Consider the following 18,239-nt stretch of genomic DNA (forward strand, 5'->3'; position numbering starts at 1 on the left):
CCCCATGATGGAGCAGAGATCCACCTGCACCCAAGGAATGACCCCACGCTGGAGCAGGTGGATGTACCCAGGCTGTGACCCCGTGGGAAGCTCATGCTGGATGGAGCAGGTTCTGGCAGGACCTTTGTGCCCAAGGAGAGGAGCCCACAGGAGCAGGAATTGTGACCCTGCTGGAGCAGCTGGTTCCTGAAGGGCTGCACTTTATGCGTGGGACCCGTGCTGGAGCAGTTCATGAAGAACTACAGCCCATGGGAAGCACTCACACTGGAGAAGTCAGTGAAGGAGTCTCCCATGGGAGGGACCCCATGCTGGAGCAGGGGAAGAGTGAGGAGTCCTCTCCTGAGGTGGAAGGAGCAACAGAGACATGGGATGACATTTACCACAACCCCCATTCCCCATCACACTGTGCAGCTCAGCAGGGAGGAGGTAAAAAATATCATGAGTGAAGCTGAACCCAGGAAGAAGGGAGGAGAGGGGGGAAGGTGTTTTATGATTTAACTTCTCATTACCCTGCTCTTATCTGTCAACACATTAAATTAATTTCTCCAAGTCGAGTCTCATTTGCCTGCGACAGTAACTGATGAATGGTCTGTCCCTCTCCCCGTCTCATGAGCTCTCATGAGCCTCTCAATGTATTTTTTCTCCCCTGTCCAGCTGAGGACGTGAGTGACAGAGTGGCTTTGGTGAGCACCTGGTGTCCAGCAAGTGTCACCCCACCACAGCAACACAAATGCAATGTCTGAACACGTGTATAGCTTTATTTAAGAGTTAAATCATTTTCTATAGATATATGAATTTTTCAAAGCGTTGACACCTTAGTTTATGTTCTCCAGACCCTGAAAAAGAAAAAAAAAAAAACAAAAAACCAGCAGTAGTTGTGTCATTCTTGCCACTAATGTGCAACAGAGAGTACCTGAAAATGCAGATTTTCAAACTATATTTAATTAGGTCTTAATCAGAACAAAATTAAAATGCACATCCCCAGAGGCAGGCCAGCTGCAGGCACAGAGTGAGATCTGACAGCCCCAAGAGCAACCAGTGCCCGCCTAAGCTGCCATCCCAGAGCTGGGGGATGGGGGAGCAGTGCCTGGGCCCCGGTTCCCCCCGGCGGTCCCTGCCCAGCGCCCCCAACACCTGCCTTGGGCACATAGTGCTTGTTGACACCCGACAGCCGCCGGTCCCTTTCCATCAGCGTCCACATGTAGGGATAGTGGGCGATCCTCTTCTCCTGCAGGCACAGAAACGCCTGTAAGGGCCTCGGGCAGGGGCTCCCGAGGGAAGGCGGGATAAGGGGAGCCCCGGGAGGGAAGGGATCCCAGAGGGATGCAGGGACTGGGGGATAACGGGGCCTGCGGATCCCGGACTCGGGACCTGCCGCCCCGCCCCGCACTGACCTTGCCGCCGTAGGACAAACGGTGCATGAAGATGGTGGCGATGCCGGGGACGCTGAGGCAGGCGCCCATGATGGCCATGCCGGGCAGGATCTCGTACCACATCCCGCCGCTGCCGGTGCCGCTGCCGCCGCCGGTGCCGCTCCCCCCGCGCCGACTGCCGGGGCACTCCCGGCCTGCCCCGCGCCCTTCCCGGCCTGCCCCGCGCCCCCTCACCGGCCCAGCGGGCCCTAGCGGGCAGCGGGAGCGACGGCGCTGCCAGGGAACAACCCCTGGGCAAGAAACGAGGCCGTGCCCTCAGGCTGATACCGCTCTCGGTCCCAGTCCCAGTCCTAGTCCCAGTCCCAGTCTCGGTCCCAGTCCCGGTCTCGGTTGCTGACCCCACGGGGATCAGCGGTGGAGGGCGCGATGCACGCTGGGAGTGGTAGTCCAGCGGCGCCCTCACGGCAGAGTCTCGCGAGAGGCGGCGATCATTGAGCGCGCGGCGCTGCCCGGCCTGGAGTCAGGATCGGGATCGGGATGAAGGAGGACAAGGAGAACGCCAGGCCCAAGGAGCGGCGCGGCGCCTCCGCCGGCCCGGGGGTTCTGCTGGCCGCGGGGCCAGGCACGGCCCCCAACGCGGGCACGGAGGGCAGAACCGGCACCGCCGAGCTCGATCGCCTGGAGCGGCCCAAGGACAAGAAGGAGACGCTCAGCAAGGTGGGGCCTGCGCGCCGCCGGGAACGGCGCCCTCCCCGCGAACGGAGGTCACCCTCCGTAACGGGGCCCTCCTCCCTCCGGTGACAGGGCTCCCCCTCTGTAACGGGACCTTCCCCGCTAACGGGGCCGCTTGCGGGGGCCTCCGGGACGGGCGGTGCCGGGGGAGGCGGTAATGTCTCGCCCTGAGCGCCGGTCGTGCCGTGCCGCAGGTGGTGATCCGCCGGCTGCCGCCCAGCCTGACCAAGGAGCAGCTGGAGGAGCACCTGCAGCCTCTGCCCGAGCACGACTACTTCGAGTTCTTCGCCAACGACTCCAGGTACGGCCGCCTGCCCCGGTCCGGGCGTTGCCGGGAGCCGCCGCTGCCTCCAGCCGGGCCCCCTCGTCAGCCCAGCGCTCTCGGTTTGTGTCTCTGCAGCTTGTACCCGCACATGTTCTCCAGAGCCTACATCAACTTCAAGAACCAGGAAGACATAGTCCTCTTCAGGGATCGCTTCGACGGCTACGTTTTTGTCGATCACAAAGGCAAGTGGACGGCGCTGGGTGGGTGTTGCTGCTTCCCCCGCTGTCTGGTTGGGTTTGGGAGGGGTGGGTGTGACTTGTTTGGGTTTAGTGCCTCGTATAACAGTTCCAGCACATCTAGAAATACGTACATATATAGATATATAGTTACAATAACATTCTGAGTCTTTTAAATGAGCTGGTTTGCAGTGTAACAGCACGCTGTGGTTGCCATACCCAGCTGGATTTGTGCAGCCAGTAAATGTAGTGTACCTGTCAGAAGGTAAAGCTTTAAAGACTGTTTGTCATGTATTGCAGTCTACTGTATTTTGTCAAAAAATGAGATTTGCCTCAGTTGCATTACTTTAAATTATTCTTTCTTGCACAATGAACACTGACTCTGTAGGATGAGACCATTATGTGGTGTGGTACCACTGAGGCACCTGAACTGACAGTCATGGGCAGTCTTAAATCTAGTATGTCCTTCTTGTCAGTCTGTGAATTTGCTGCTTTCTTAGTTTCCTGACAGTGTTAAGGTCATGAATTCTACTGTCTGTAAAGTATTTGGGTCTTTTTTTTTTTATTTTATTTATTTTTTTTTTTTTTTAATTTTTTTTTTTTTTTTTTAATTTATTTTTTTATTATTATTATTATTATTATTATTAAATGAGTTTCCAAATACAATATTTTTTAATGCTGTGTAAGTGTTGCATTTCTCTAGTATTACATATTTCTTGTGAGACTTACTTTGCTGCTTTACTTCTGGATGATATAATCTATTTTATATCCATTTAATATATTTTTAATGTATTTTTTTTTCTCTCAACAGGTCAGGAATATGCTGCCATAGTTGAGTTTGCCCCTTTCCAAAAAGCTGCGAAAAAGAAGAGTAAGAAAAAGGATGCCAAAACTGGAACCATTGAAGATGGTATAACAGCAAGCTAATTTGTTTTGCATGTGTAGACTTGAAACTCTTAGCAGTAATTTGAATGTAATGTTTTTACTCTGACACTATAGTTCCACCAATAGGATGTTTGCTTAATTATATATGAACTTTATGACCACTGCTTTGCCAGCTAGAAATCTGTTAAATATGATTGTCCCAGACAAACATAACACAGCAGCTCATTTGAGAGCTGCTAACTTATGAAAAGGTGGCGTATAAAAGCCCAACCTTAGTAAATGTAACTGAGCATGGTTAAATCCACAACCCAGTGGATGATGCGAATACTTTCCATACTACAGTATCTCTTCTTTTTTTGCCCTCCCTTTTTTTTCCCTTCTCTTGTGTGTAGATCCAGAATACAAGAAGTTTTTGGAAAGTTACAGTGCAGATGATGAAAAATTAACCTCCACACCTGAAACTTTGTTGGAGGAGATAGAGGCAAGAAACAAAGAGCTAATAGGTATGGAAATCTATGTACTATAATTATATTTTCCTAGATCACAAAGAAACAAATACGTTTTGTAATTTGAAGCTCAACCTGGAGGATACCGAATTCTTTTGTGTATTTGTGCTTAGTATTTGTTAAACATTTAGGCTAATATTATTCAGTGTGTTTTGTTGCCATGCTCTAAATTCTTCTGTAGGTATAAGGTTTAGATAACAAGAGTTCCTTCCTGTTGCAGATGTTTGTTAGCCAGAGCAGACTGTGGAGTGGCTGCATTTCAGTGAGATGCAGTGCTGTGATCAGTGATGTTCCATGCAGGCACAAGTTAAGAGATAAATTTGGTTGGGTAAAACGCCACCAAAAATGACCAGGTTGCTCTTTTTAAGTATCTTCAGGGATCTCTGTAAAAACGAGAGTGTCTGGGAAAAGCCTAATGCAGACTGAGTGTAAAGATAGGCGTAATGGATATCCTATTAGTATCCTAGAGAAGTTTATAGAATCCTAATAGTTGCCATTGTTTGGAGATAGGTTTGGAATATTTGTTTCATTGCTGTATTGCTGTCTGTGAGAGGAGACAGGCAGGGGAATGTGTAAGGCTGCTTCCCTTCATATAGAGCTTTGTTGTAGGTACTGCAGTATTGGATAAAGCAATAATATTTACTTTTTATTTTATCCATTCTCCAGCTAAAAAGACTACTCCTTTATTGAACTTCTTGAAAAATAAACAGGTAAGACTCACCTCCACAATTTTTTTTTTTGTTGTTTGAAAGTGCAATTTGCTCATCGTATGTTGATACATTTCTGCCCTTCCTTTTGAAGAAGGAGCTTTTGACCCAGACTGTCAAATTTTGGTTCATATATTTTAAAAGACCAGAGTGTTAGAATGGTGGTGCTTTGTATACATTCTGGTCACAGCAAAACACCTCTTGTTGCATTGACAAAACAGATCCCATTTTAGTGCTTTCATTTTTAGTGCAATATGGCTGAGGTTCTTGTAGATGATCTTTCTCCTAGCACATAGAATTATTTTAACTTCTAGCAATGGAGAAGATCAGAGGTGGGGCAGATTTAATTAAAATTTGAATGATAAAGGCTGAGGCTAGAGTTGTATTTGAGTTTTTTAAGACAGTACAAATTAAGGCTTATGAGTAAAAAAAATACTGCCGCAGTATGTTGAGGTTCACAGCAACAACAGAGATGACAGGACATCTGTTTTTTATTATTATTTTATAATAGAGGCAGCTTTGAGGTGAGTTTGATGGCTTAAAGAGATGTTTCCTGGTGTGGAGAGACACTATTTCTCTTTGCTTTTACATACACAGAGACTGAGAGAAGAAAAAAGAGAGGAGAGAAGGAGGAGAGAATTAGAAAGGAAAAGACAAAGAGAAGAAGAAAGAAGAAAATGGAAAGAAGAGGAGAGAAGGAAGAGAAAAGAAGCAGAAAAATTGAAGAAAGTAGACAGATGCCCAGAAAAAGAAAGAGACAGATCAAAAGAAGAACCAAAGATTAAGGTCTAGAACAGTTCTTTATTATAAACTGTTACACTCCCTTTCCCCTATTATTTGTATATCAGTATCAAAATTGTACTTTGGGTATTGTGTGAAGAATCACATGAGTTTGGTGTTAGTAAATGACCAATTTTTTTGTAATATTCAGTAGTAGGCATTGTAAAGGTTTACATGCTGTAATGTTTCATAGTAATATTTAAAGTTTTTGTCATGTGACTGTTGTACATGCTGTGGTAAACAGGATTGTGAATTCGTTGTGGAATGGAGACTATTTTTAAGCTTTCTAAAACACTCTGGTTTAGGAGAAAAATCCTAGTCAGCTGTGTGAATAATGCTTACTCATACACTCCAGCTTTTAGAAATACTGTGATTTGTAGTAATACTTTTTTTAATGTTTACTTCTTACTGGACTGTGGTTCCTTTGATGCAATTTCGGTGTTGTGCCAGACAATATGTGTTAAGAGTGAGCTTTTTAGTTGAGACTTCTGTTTCCTTTGTAGCTACTTAAGAAGCCTGAAAAAGATGAAAGAGACTTGGAGAGAAAAGAAAAATGCAAGAAACTGGAAAAAGAGACTCTGAGGGAGGAAAAAAATGCGAGTAGTGCATCTGCCAAACGATCTGATGGGGAGACAAAAGAAGAGAAGGCAAAAAAGTATTCTAGTACTTGCTATAAATATATATGTATCTATAACTTGTTTCCTGATTGTACTGAGGCTTAGGCTGCTCTGCCATGACCATTTTTTCAAATTCCTTTCAAATTCTTTTTCTCATGTAAGGCATGGGCTGTGTTCTCTGTGCCAGTGCACATCCCCATGATACAGAAAGCTTTATGAATTACCTGGAAATTCTTCATTAGTGGACAGATTTTAATATTTTTACAACTCGTTATAGGAACTCCACTTAGGGTGCCCTTATGTAGGTGACTGCAGCAGGCTGTGAGCACTGTCCTTGCAATGAGATAATTATTATAACCATGGCAAGAGGAGAGGTGTTCTCCAGTTACCAGTCCCTCTAAGTCTTGCAAAAAGTCAAAGCGGAAAATGTAATTCTCAACAGCTCCGTGATCTGTTCGAGGTTCAGTTCTGCCATGTGAGAAATACAGACAAATTCAGACGTTTTTTGAAAGCCAGAAGAGACTCAGCCAGTTATGCAAGTAGGAGGCTGGGAAACTCTAGTGGTCAGTGTCCTCTCTGGCTGTCATGCATGACTTGGGCTGTCAGAGCCTCCCAAGAGCTCCCTAGTACCTGCCAGTGTGTCGTCTTCCTATTGCACATTTACACCACTTTTACATTGATCTCCCAGCTCTGTTTGGTGAATCTTTTGAGCTTAATTTTCAGTTTTGTTTTCATACAGATCAGAAGATGAGTGTGTAAAGGACTACAGGGACCGAGATAGAGATTTTGACAGAGACAGAGACTATGAGAGAGCACAGAGAGAGAAACTGAGACGCCAAGAAGAGGAGCGTCGGAGGCAGAAAGAGCGCTATGAGAAAGAGAAGGTTTTTAGAAGAAAAGAGGAAGAGGTGAAAAAGGAGAGAGACTTACTCAGAGAAAAGGGAAAGAAAAGTGATCTTACAGACTTTACCAGCAGCACGGACAAATCTGAGAAAGTGACCAAAGAAGATAAAAAAGAGGATACAGTTAAGAGGGATCGTATCAGAAACAAGGTGCTGGATTTCTTTAAATTCGTATTTTGATTCATAGGGATCTGTGGTTTTTAAGATAAAAGCACGTCAAGGAAAGAACCGTGTGGTTTCTCTGTTGAAATTTCTCCCTGTTCTGCAACAAACTCTGCCATTGCTAGAAATGTCCACTAAAATTTGTTTGGCAGTAGTATTTCTTGTCACTGTAAGAACAAATCCAAGAAAACATGGGTTAAATCATAAGACACTGATCCCATTTTAAATGCTGACTTGTGCCATAGGCTATCTCTTTAAGGTGTTGGTGGAGTATCAGTGATCTGTCAGTGTCTGCTGATCTTATAGGTGCCTGAAAATGCATCTCAAAGTGGGAGTGTGATTGAACAGGTTCCTTAAAATAGGAAACTGCAACTTGCAGAATATAACATGTCTCAAGAAATAATGTCTTGAGTGTAGTTTTATGTACTCTACAAAATCTGGTTTTGCAGCATTGCTGTGCTTGTTTTCTCTATCACTTAAGACATTGTCAGGTACAAATGAAACTGAAAGTTTTGAAACTTTGAAGTTGGCCTCTCCTCTGAGAGTGTGTGAGCTAAACTCAACAGGAAACTCGTTACAAATAACCTCAGCTATGAGTAGTGTTCTTTGTGGCTTGAACAGGGATGTTGCTTTTCAACAGAGACAACCTTGATTTGGGACAATTTAAGTTACTTTGGCACCACTTGTGGAATAATTAAACTTAGCCCGAAAAGTCTGAATTTGAGCCCATTTATAATACCATAGAAGTGATGCCATAATAACCCCGAGTGCAGGGAGCTATGAAAGAGTCTAAACAGTTTTGATTTATTTCAGGATCGCCCAGCAATGCAGCTGTACCAGCCCGGAGCCCGAAGCCGGAGCAGATTGTGTCAGTATGAAGACAGTGCTGCAAAGCCCCCAGATCAGGGAGTGGATAAGAAGCAAGAGGGTGAGACCAGTCACACGAAGGAAGAGGAGTGACTCCTGTGCCAGCCTTATGTGTTCTGACTGTCTGTGCAGCCAAAGAGCATGTCCTACGCAATCCAGAAGTGCCTTCGGAGCGAAAAAGGAACAAAGGAAGAAAAGAGGGCATTGTGCTGTTGGATGTTTCTGGTTAAAAAACCTCAGTTGTAGATTTGGAATTTTAAATGTGTTCTCATTGTAATATTTTCAGTTTTTTTGAACTTATTTTCCCAACATCTAACTACAACAGAGAAGAGAATCTTTGCGAAATAGAAAGACTTTATGGCCTTAAGTTTGATAATAAATGAATTGCGGTCAGGAGGGGACAAGACCTGGATCAAAAGCCAGAGCTCTACTCTAAGGCAGTTATAGCCAGTGTTGGATGCACTTCAGCACACCAAGACTGGAGTTGGCTGGAGTTAACAGAGGTGTTGCTGTGCTGTGTGGTGTTCCTACGTGAGGCAGTGAAAGCTGGAGTGTGTCAGTTTAGCACTGAGACACATACACAGGCTGGGGTTGTTGAGGTACCCGTGGATAGGAGCCTTTTGGCACATAAGGAGCAGAACATCTGGCAGTGCAGTAACCATGGTAGGGAGGGAGAGACCGTCCTCTTCAGTGGTTCTCTGGATAAAGTAACTTAAGTTGGAGTGTATGAATAAGCTGGCTTAATAGTTGAATATGTCTTGGTAAATTCTCATGTAAAGTCTCCCTACGATGAAATGCTTGTTTTTAAGCAAATGTAGCTGGTTTGGGCATCCTGTTCTTTTCCAGCATCTTCCCTTCTCTCAAGTTTGAAACGCTTCTGAACTCCTGCCCTCTCGGAACTGCTTCCTCTTCCCTCATAACTTGAAGTATTGTTTTACAGCCCAGAACGAGACTTCGCCAGTAGCAGCTCCTCCCAAGCTAGCGAATTTTAGCCATAGCTGTTTTTTGTACTAAACCCAAATAAAACTCGCACAAACCCGCTCGGTCGCCGCCGCCCCTCACTGCGTGCGGGACCTCCGGGCCGGCAGGGGGCGCCGCGCTCGCCCCGCCGTCGCCGCTCCGCCCCCTCTTTCCGCCTCTTCGGACGCCGCCATCGCCGGGACGCCGCGCCGCTCCGCGCCATGGTGAGACATCCGCGCCCATCCGCGCCCTCCCTCCGCTCCCCGAGCCCTCTCTCCGAGCCCGCTGCGCTCGGGGGTCGTGGCGGGCGGGCGGCGGGGCGGAGGGAGCGGGAGGGAGCCGGGCGCGGCGTTCCCGGCTCGCCGAGGCCTGGCGGGGCCGGGGCTGCCTGAGGGACTGACCGCTGCGCTCTCTTGCAGTCGTCGCACAAGACGTTCAAGATCAAACGCTTCCTCGCCAAGAAGCAGAAGCAGAACCGGCCCATCCCGCAGTGGATTCGCATGAAAACCGGCAATAAGATCAGGTAACGAGATCGGCTGGTGCTCTCCGAGGAGCTGCGGGCTGAGTCAGGCGGCCCGGGCGGTGCGGGCCGAAGGCGGGAGCTGGCGGCGTTTGTGCCAGAAAAAGCGCGGGTTTGTGGCCGTGAGGGCCATGCGGGGATGGCAGGGCTCTTGAGGCAGCGTGTGGCTTCCATGCCGTTCTGTTCTGTAGTGTTTTTGCACCACTGCTCTGCAAGCGTCCACACAAGTTCGGTGTAAAGTGAAAACCTGAACTGTACGCGTGGATTATTTATTCCAGATTTTGTTCCCTGGTAGCTGCTCTGTTCCTTACGTTCCCCTCCCCAATACCTGCCTTCTCTAAGGGCTGCTCCTTTGGGCTCCTGCATTTTCAAGGAACACCCTGAACGTGGGTGCTCCGAGGTTCAGGGGTGGTGTGTGAGGACTTGCTGGATGTATGGGAAGTCAGACCGATAGTATAAGATGCTTGGTATCTGACTGTAGAATTAATTTGCCATAATTTCTTGCTTTCCTGTTGTTTTTTCTCGAGCATTGTGCTTAGAGAAATGCTGTGACACACCGGGTGCACATGGTGCATGCACAGGGTGGTGCCTGTCCAAACCCTCTGGCTGAAAACTGCAGCAGAGCTTTTTATCTCATAGTCTCCTTCATCTGGGCTTTTTAAGGAAACAGAATTCCCTCTTCTCTTTCTCTCCTTGTCCTAAGCAGTGAGGAGAGCAGCAGCAGCACTGGCTGGCTCAGCAGTGACCCAGTATTGCTGGGTTCTGTTCCTGTAGCTGCTCCCAGCTTGTTTCTAGGCAGGATCAGTGGTGCGTGCACTCAGCTGGATCCTTCTTTTCCACGTGCCAGGTTACAGCTGGGTTCTGTTTCAGCTAAATTGTACTACTTTGAAATACTTGACCATAGGGCAAAATCCCAGAATTTTGTCTCCTGTAGCTGGGCCAGAGGTTCTGTCCAAGCTTTGTGTTAAAGCAGGCTGCAATTGCAGCTCTTCCTGCTGTGGGAGTGCTGCCATTTTCCTGCTGAGAGCAACCCTGTTAACACTGTCTGTGGTTTCACCCTCACCATGGTGAAAGCATTTGTTATTAACATGGACAAGTACATGCTCACAAAGTCATGGCTTTTTCTTTGTGCTGTTCTGTTTCATGTTTAACCAGTGTGTGTACACTTTGCTAATTCATTCTGCTTTTGTCTTAGGTACAACTCCAAAAGGAGACACTGGAGGAGGACCAAACTGGGCTTGTAAGAGAGACTGTCCCGGGAGCTCTAATGAACATTGGTCTTTCTGTGTCAGATCAATAACACCCTCAAGTGATCCCTTCTGTGCTGCTGGACTGCAGTCCCCACTGTGGGGTTTTTATAAGCTGGTCTGGGATGTTGATGTTAAAATCTTTGTATCTGAAACATGGAGACTCTGTTCTATTAGTGTTCTTTCAGGCATCACCATGAGCATTGACAGTGCACAGGCTTATTAATAAATATGGACCTGAATCACTTTCGTTTTTAGAATTATTTCTTATGTATGTGGTGGGATTGTAATAATTAAATTCACAGCAATGTTATTTATATTCTCACTTAATACGAGAAACCTTGGCAGATCTTTTCCAGTAGAGTCGGCTGTGTTCCTTTCACTGACTGTAAACCTTCAGGAGTTAAGTACCAATTTTTAAAAAATAGTCAAAATAAGACCTGAAGAAAAATCTGTTAAAAATGCAGTACTGTAGCGTGTAGCACACAAGGTCTGTGTAGTCTTTAGAATATTAAATAATGTGAGTTTTGTTCAGGAGTCTGGGTTGGTTTGGTGAGTCAACACCAACCACAGGTACAGGTTAGTATAAAACATTCTCAGTAGACAGAAATTTAAGATGGGGCTCAAAGGGAGAGTTTGCAGCTATTTAAAAAAGGGGAGAGGAAAGAAGGGGATTAAAGTAGTTGGCTTTACTGTACTGGTGATCTCTTCTGGGGCCTGTGAAACCAATTCACTGCAGGGAAGTGGAGGAGGAGGCTGTGGCTGTGCACCCAGACCTTTGTGTTCGCAGCACTGAGCTGGGGAGCTGCTCTGGCCAGCAGGAAATCCCTGAGAGCCTGTTCCCAGTGCAGCAAAGCCCATCCTGACACTGAGGGCTGCCAAGGTGCTGCTTCAGCCCTGGGTTCATTCCTGAGAGGCAGCTTCCTGAGGAAGCTTCAGCCTGCCATACCTTCCTTCTGTGTTGCTGCTTTTCACATTGAAGGTAAATAGATTTATCTCCTTCATATTGCAACTCGGAGCAAGTAACACTGGGCACAGCATGTGCCAAACAGGTAAATGCTAAGAAATACACATCTCAGGGGTCATGAGGTCTCTCCTTCCTAAGGTGTGCTGCAGGGTTCTGTCAGGAGGGGCCAGCAAGGCTGGGATTTTTACCAGCTTCGGGATACTTCAGAGGTGTCCTCTAGCTTCTCACCCTGTCTGGTAAGAGTGGACTCTAGTTCATCATCAGGGGGAAACAGTAAGTCACTGCAACAGGAAAGCAGCAAACAGCATTGCCAGAGATGTTTCAACAGAGGCTCATGTGCTGCAGCCACTTTGACCCCAGTGATTTTTAAACCTCTTGTGCACTCTCCTTGGAGTGAGTGTTCAGGAAATAACAGCACAGCTGAGGATTGGAGTTTGGCCTTGGTGCCCAGCAAACCACCTCCAGCCTCTCCACATCATTGCTGGCAGGAAAAGCTGCTCATGGAGTCTCTCTCTGTAATTGTGTCTATGGGGACCTGGCTGAGGAGGAAAATTAATTTTATGGACTTGAGAATGGAAAGAGACAGTTTTTTCCATGACATTTGTGAGAAAACTTGCCTAAGCAATAGACTGAGCAATTTATTACTATTTATTAGAAAGTCTCCCTATTACTATCATGACTAATATTTTCATTAGATGGAAGTAGCTTCTACTAAGGAACTGTTTTGGAAAATAACCCCTTGTATTATTTTCCCTGTTTGACTGAATCTGCTTTTCAAACTGGACATTAAGGCATAACACAAAGTAAATTTGGTACAAATTAAACTTGGGTTATATTCAATCTTCCGCAGAACCTTAACCAAACAAATATCTCCGGGTTTGAATGTTTTCTGTTGTGTGTGGCAGCTCTCTTTGCCCTCTCCTCCCTGTGAGAGGGATCATGAATCTGCAGAATTGGACTAACATGATAACTGAGACATCAATAGAAGCTTTAAAGAAAAAATATTTGGATATTCTAGTCCATTGATTTTGGTGGATATGTTTTGTTTTCTGAGTGAAAAGCAAAGTTAGAGCTGATTGTATACTTGAGGAATATTTTTTTAACATGTTTCTATATCCAAATCAACTACCTCTCTGTAGGTATGAAAATGAACTGAGTGAGACAAAGGGGTGGGTCACTGGAAGAAATATTTTTTTTCTTTTTGCTCAGTGGAAATGGACCCAGCCAGGGCAGGGGGTGGCATGGCAATGATATTGTAACACATCTAGGGAAGCAGAGTTCTGGTCCTGCTCTTTCTGAAGTCCCTGTCTAATTTGTCTCAGCACAGAATACAGGGTCTAACCCTTGACCAAAATATGGGGGAAAGGCTGTCTTCAGAGGGTTTGGTTATCTCTGAAGGGAAAGCAGTTACTGAAAATCATTTTGTCATATTTAGGTGCAGCACTTGTCACGAAATTTTACTTTCAAATGGAACACTTAAGTCCGTGTTTCCGGGTGGAGCATGACTAAGCCACAGGTACTATTGCCAAGGAAATGGCTCCTTCAAGGAAATTCTCATTAATTCCACCGTTTACTCTGTGCTTTACTCAGAGGAGGATGTAAGAACCATCCTATGCCCCTTCCCTGACAGCTGCAAAAGGGTGAAAGAAGACTAATAGGTCAAAAAATACTTTTCAGGCCTGTCTGTCTTATCAACAGCACCTTGGTTGCCAGAACCTGACCCATTGCTGTTCATGGAGTTTGTGCTGGCTTCAGCAGACTTGTGAGAAGCCAGCCTGCTCTCCCATGGCATGGACATGGCCACAGCAGTTCCAGAAGGAGCTGTACTGCCAACATCTTCAATCTCTTGGAGCTAAAGCATTACAAAACTGTTGTAGATCAGTCATTAAATCTAGTTCTGGTGTGTTTTGTATGTATCTGCTGCTGACCTCAGGGATTAAGATGTCCAGACACATCTATATGTCCCCCAGGCACCTGGACTGGGCATTATCCAGGTCCTGGATCCCTATTCACTCATGTGAAGGCTGCTCTTCCACATGTCATTACTGCAGACTGGGTTATTTTTGTGTCTAGGCAGCATTTCAAAACACAGTCTGAATATAATTGGAGTTTGCTCAGGATCTGTGAAGCCTCCCAGCTGTAGTTCTCCAGAGGAAGTTACCTACACAGTGTCTGTGTATCTTTCTGCATCGAGATGCAAATGTGCCTGTGTAGCCAGGCCCAGATCACCTTGAGTCCCTCAGTCACCCCTGCAGGCCTCCTGAAAAAGGCAGTTGCAAAGAAAAAAGAAACCACAACTGCCCTTCTAAAGGAGTTGTCCCTGCAAGGGCTGCCCTGGGGAACAGAAACTCCCCAGTTCCTCTCTGAGAAGCATTTCTCAAACGGGACTGCTATTTAAGGGTATCAGAATAGTCTCATGGTGATGAGAAAGAGGAAGGGGCTGTTGTTTTTCTGAAGATATTTTGAAGCAGTCCTGGCCTTTGAGAATGTAAAAAGCAAGTTGAGATCATCAGGGAAGAGCTCCACTTGGTGAACAAAACACAAACAGGCGAGCAGAGGTTTTGCCCTTTTAATGCAGTGACTGAGATATACATGTGCTGTTAATGCTGCTGCAGCGTGTTCATCAGTTTCATTTTTGAGCATGCCCTCAGTAGCAATAAAGATAATCTCACAGCCTTCACATACCTTTTCCACAGTTTCTGAGAATGAATCATCTTTCCAGAGCTGTTCCTGAACTCTAAACCCCACAGGAGCTGCCACATGCTGCCCCTCTTGTGTCCTTCCTGCCTCCTTTGCTCTGGCCCCTATTCCTAATGAGATTGAGAATTTCAGTCTTCCTAGGATAGTGATCTCAAGGGAAGGGCCAGTGTGAGTCGTTTTGCACTTTGAAAGGCTCCTCTTGGCCTGGACTCTTTTCACAAACAGGGCCCTCAGCTCTTACTCTACTGAAAAACAGCTTTGTAATTAGTTGTCATAGACAAACACCAACCCAGAGCAGGTGTGTATGGCAGAGAACAGGGGATCTCACAGGGAACTGGAAAACATTTGCAGCATGGGATCCACACATGGTGGGTCAGCATCCTCCTGTGGGCACGCAGGGTGTTGGAGCAGCTCCCCACAGCAGAGCTGACATGAGCCCAACCATGGGGATCTGCTGGGATGCAGCAAGGAGTCCCCACCCATGGGGGCATGGAGCCAAACCCCCTCTGCAGACAGGTAGATTTTTGGAAGGGCTGTCCCAAGGTACTGCTCTCAATGGCCATGGTGCTCAACACACACACACACCAGAACAGCCCCAAAAGTCCACAAGACCCAGGGTGGCCATGGTACCCCATGTCTTAACCCTCACTTGACCAGGATTTTGAACACTCAAGTTCCCAGCTCCCTAGGCTTTCCTAGCTGCTATCCAGCATGGGTTTACCAGTGAATGGAGCCAGGAGAGCTTCAGCGCTCATGGAAGAAAGCAAATGCCTGTCTAACAAAGTCTCGGAGGGTCGACAGGCTCCACGAGTGCTGGGCTGTTCTCTCGGCCCCAGAGTCCACAGAGTCCTGCCCTGCCCCAGCCTCTCTGGATGACTTACAGTTGTTGTTGGTGTTGTGAGAGTGCAGCTGGACCAAGTCCTCCTCCAAGGCCCCTGCCAGCTCCTTCAGGTCCCTGGAGGTGTTTGCTGGCAGGTACTGCCAAGCCTTGCGCCCGTTGTGGTCCCTGCAGGTGGTATCTGCCCCGTAAGCTCCCACCAGCACCTTGATGAGCACCTCGTGTCCCTGCAAGGCAGCCAGGTGCAAGGGGGTGAGCCCACCGCTGGCTGAGGGGATGTTCATGTTGACAGGGTAGCCTTTCTTCTGGGCATGGGAGATGACCTGGATGAAGCTCTCGTGGCGGCCGTGCTTGGCAAGCCAATGGAGAGCAGTGAAGCCTGTCACAAAGTCTCTCCTGGTCAGCAGGCTGGGGTCCATGTCCAGCAGCTTGATGATGCTGTCCGCATCGCCCTCGGCCACCGTCAGCAGCCAGGCGTGCTCCAGAGGATCAAGGACCAGGGGCAGCAGATCAGGGCTCTGCTCAGGCGTCTGCTCTTGGTGCAGCCCCGCAGGAAGGCTGCTGCTGCTGCTGGATGTCTTCCGAGCAGTGGCAGACCGTAGGGTGCTGCCAGGGCTGTTGGTCTGCAGGAGGATTTCCTTCAGCTCCCTCCTCCGGGTACTGCTGGGGCTGTTGGAGAACCTGCCCGAAGTCCTACCCCAGCTGCCCAGGCTGTGCCTGCCCCAGGTGATGCTTTTGTTGGTGTCCATCTTCTGCAGCGCATGGAAACGCTCCCTGCTCCCCAGCGTGGCTGACCAGAGATGGGAGCTGCGGGCCAGGCCGCCCGCTCGGGGCTGGGCGGCATCTAGCAAGGAGAACCTGCGGGAGATGCCAGCTACCTGCTGCTCCGCCACGCTCTTCTCCCGCTCCTGCCCGGCCATGGCGGTGCCTGTGGCAGGGCTGTCCCCAGCAGGGCACAGCCCACGCTCCCCAGCGCTCACCCCGCGCTTCCCGTCGCGGCGCCGGGCGAAGGAGGAACCGATCCGGCAGGGCGGGCGGGCGGGCACGGCGGCGGCGGGGGCGCGGCGCGGCCGGGGCGGTGCGGGTGACCTTTGGTCACGCCGTGTCCATGGCTGCCGCCGGGCACGGGCTCAAACACGGGCTGGCTCGGCCCCCCCCGGCCACGCTGGGCTGCGCCAGTCGCAGAGGGAATACAGGGAACGCGTGGGAATACAAGGAAAGGTGCAGGAATACAGTGAGCGTGCAGAACCGCGGGACTGGATGGGAGGCACGGGGATCCTTAGTTCAGTGCTGACGCTACAGCAGAAACTGATCAATTGTATTCTCTTGCCTGTATAGCCCCGTTTAGCACTGCTGGCTCAGCATTAGCACCTGGAGCAGCCAAATCCTTAGGCCGTAAGAGCTGACCAAACATCAGCTTTTGATAAAACGATGCTGCTAAAAAAGCACTCTTGGAATTCAGCAGCTATGAGCGGAATGAAAATGATAAGGACCAAGGAGACAATCCCAGGAGAATAAAGTAGCATCAGAAGGCAGCCAGCCCAGCTACCAAGAAATCAAGATACTGCCAACCAGAATTTAGTAATTGGCTTGGACTGGGTGATGAGTGTCAGGGGTATAACTGAGAGGTGTGAATTGGGGTAGGGGCTCCTGCCTGGAAGCACCAGCTTGAGCTGTAACCAAAGAACTAACAAAAGACTCCTTGGAAATATTCACTCGAGCCCAGCATTCTTTGCAGGGTCCCAGGGTCAGATCCTGTTACATTGTCTGGCGTGTGTAAATCCATGACAGTGGACCCAGGACACCTCCTCTGACCCCAGCAGCACCCCAAGGTTGTTTCTCTGAAGCAATTACCTTACAGCCCCCTGAAATAGCCCCCCATGACTGCCATGCTTCTCCTTGATGCTGTGCCCAGGAAGGCCCAGGTTACTGCCCCAAGAGGCCACGTTCCCAGTGGCTGGTCCCAGCAGCCTGGGACACTGCTTGGGTCCTTGCCCAATGTTTCATCCCATGAGGAATTTGGCTGTCCTCTCTTGCTGTGATTCCCCTTGTAGCACAGTCCATGCCTGGCATTGCTGGCAGCTGCAGCCACCAGTAGTCTATACCCTAATTTTGTTAGGAACCAGGACTAATTCTTCTGCCCCAAAAGCTCCCAGCCCTCTTTCTCTCCAGAAGTTTCTTACCCATGACTGCTCTGACACCTGTGGCTGAACTGTCACCAGGTGTTTTTGCAGCTGTTCAGGCAGCCAAAAAGCCACACCAGCCCCTTGAAACCTTTTTCTTTGCCTTCTTTGCCTAAGCTTTAGCCCTGCTCTGACTTGCCCTGAGCTGGTTGTCAGCCCTTGAGGGCCTTTGCCTTTTTCCAGCCACTTGGACCAGTTTTTCTGGGATGTGTGGGGAGTTGGTGCAATCTCAAACCCCAAACAACTGGTGGTGAAAGCTTAATTGTCCCCTTGCTTCCTTTCTGGAGCTGCCTGGTTTTGTCACTGGGTTTTGGTGGCTTCTGTGGTCCCAGGGAGGCAGAGAACTCGAACCACACAAGCCATGAGATCTTGGTGAACAGTTGAAAACACTCGGGTGGCATCTGGAAAGGAAGGAAACAAGGAAGAAAGTAAGGAAGGCACGAATGATGCAAAGCAAACCTCCCATTTAGGGCCACTCTGCATGGCTGCATTAGGGACTGAACCCACCGGTGAGCTCTGACCATGGTTAAACCAGGGTGACAACCTTGGAGACTCTACTCAGGAGTCCAGGGACTGGGAAAGTTACTTTGGGGAAGAGTTTCCTCCCTCTCAGCCTTGTTTGGTGCTTGTGCTGCCATCAAACGAAGGGAAACCCTGGGAGCGGCAGCTGTGCTGATGACAGGCCGGGAGGAGCGGGCCGGGAAGGAGCTGTGCTGCCACAAAGAGGGAATTCGGCACGGCCGCCCCCAGCCGGGTGCCCGGGCGGGCCTGAACCCTCCAGCGGACCTGAGA

General features: G+C 48.4%; 4 protein-coding genes across 4 annotated transcripts; 2 read left to right on the forward strand and 2 right to left on the reverse strand.

Moving 5' to 3' along the window:
- Positions 1–740: 740 nt before the first annotated feature.
- On the reverse strand, positions 741–1,568 carry LOC310923157 (NADH dehydrogenase [ubiquinone] 1 alpha subcomplex subunit 1-like). Its single transcript, XM_083884301.1, has 3 exons — positions 1,395–1,568; positions 1,139–1,228; positions 741–836 (listed from the first exon to the last, which is right to left on the reverse strand). The coding sequence occupies exons 1-3, from the start codon at positions 1,494–1,496 to the stop codon at positions 816–818; spliced, it is 213 nt and encodes a 70-aa protein (XP_083740427.1). The 5' UTR covers positions 1,497–1,568; the 3' UTR covers positions 741–815.
- A 342-nt stretch (positions 1,569–1,910) lies between these two features.
- Positions 1,911–9,083, forward strand: LOC310922751 (regulator of nonsense transcripts 3B-like; the record flags this gene model as incomplete). The annotated part of the gene is made up of 10 exons (XM_083883534.1): positions 1,911–2,090; positions 2,300–2,406; positions 2,506–2,612; positions 3,418–3,516; positions 3,884–3,994; positions 4,664–4,707; positions 5,302–5,490; positions 5,988–6,139; positions 6,841–7,153; positions 7,979–9,083. The coding sequence occupies 10 exons, from the start codon at positions 1,911–1,913 to the stop codon at positions 8,123–8,125; spliced, it is 1,449 nt and encodes a 482-aa protein (XP_083739660.1). The 3' UTR covers positions 8,126–9,083.
- A 42-nt stretch (positions 9,084–9,125) lies between these two features.
- Positions 9,126–11,002, forward strand: LOC310922752 (large ribosomal subunit protein eL39). Its single transcript, XM_083883535.1, has 3 exons — positions 9,126–9,216; positions 9,412–9,515; positions 10,708–11,002. The coding sequence occupies exons 1-3, from the start codon at positions 9,214–9,216 to the stop codon at positions 10,754–10,756; spliced, it is 156 nt and encodes a 51-aa protein (XP_083739661.1). The 5' UTR covers positions 9,126–9,213; the 3' UTR covers positions 10,757–11,002.
- A 3,296-nt stretch (positions 11,003–14,298) lies between these two features.
- LOC310923344 (uncharacterized protein) lies at positions 14,299–16,362 on the reverse strand. Its single transcript, XM_083884619.1, has one exon. The coding sequence runs from the start codon at positions 16,182–16,184 to the stop codon at positions 15,171–15,173; it is 1,014 nt and encodes a 337-aa protein (XP_083740745.1). The 5' UTR covers positions 16,185–16,362; the 3' UTR covers positions 14,299–15,170.
- Between the last annotated feature and the right edge of the window lie 1,877 nt (positions 16,363–18,239).

The sequence above is a fragment of the Zosterops lateralis genome, assembly GCF_965231275.1.
Source record: "Zosterops lateralis genome assembly, chromosome: Z".
NCBI lineage: Eukaryota > Metazoa > Chordata > Aves > Passeriformes > Zosteropidae > Zosterops > Zosterops lateralis.

What these genes read in the sequence shown, in the direction of transcription:
- LOC310923344 (XM_083884619.1), bottom strand. Translation starts at nt 16,184, where the DNA reads ATGGCCGGGCAGGAGCGGGAGAAGAGCGTGGCGGAGCAGCAGGTAGCT.
- LOC310922752 (XM_083883535.1), top strand. An exon ending in AAAACCGGCAATAAGATCAG is followed by an intron (nt 9,516 to 10,707) that starts GTAACGAGATCG and finishes CTTTTGTCTTAG; the next exon opens with GTACAACTCCAAAAGGAGAC.
- LOC310923157 (XM_083884301.1), bottom strand. Translation starts at nt 1,496, where the DNA reads ATGTGGTACGAGATCCTGCCCGGCATGGCCATCATGGGCGCCTGCCTC. An exon ending in GTTTGTCCTACGGCGGCAAG is followed by an intron (nt 1,229 to 1,394) that starts GTCAGTGCGGGG and finishes CTGTGCCTGCAG; the next exon opens with GAGAAGAGGATCGCCCACTA. An exon ending in ACAAGCACTATGTGCCCAAG is followed by an intron (nt 837 to 1,138) that starts GCAGGTGTTGGG and finishes TTTCTTTTTCAG; the next exon opens with GGTCTGGAGAACATAAACTA.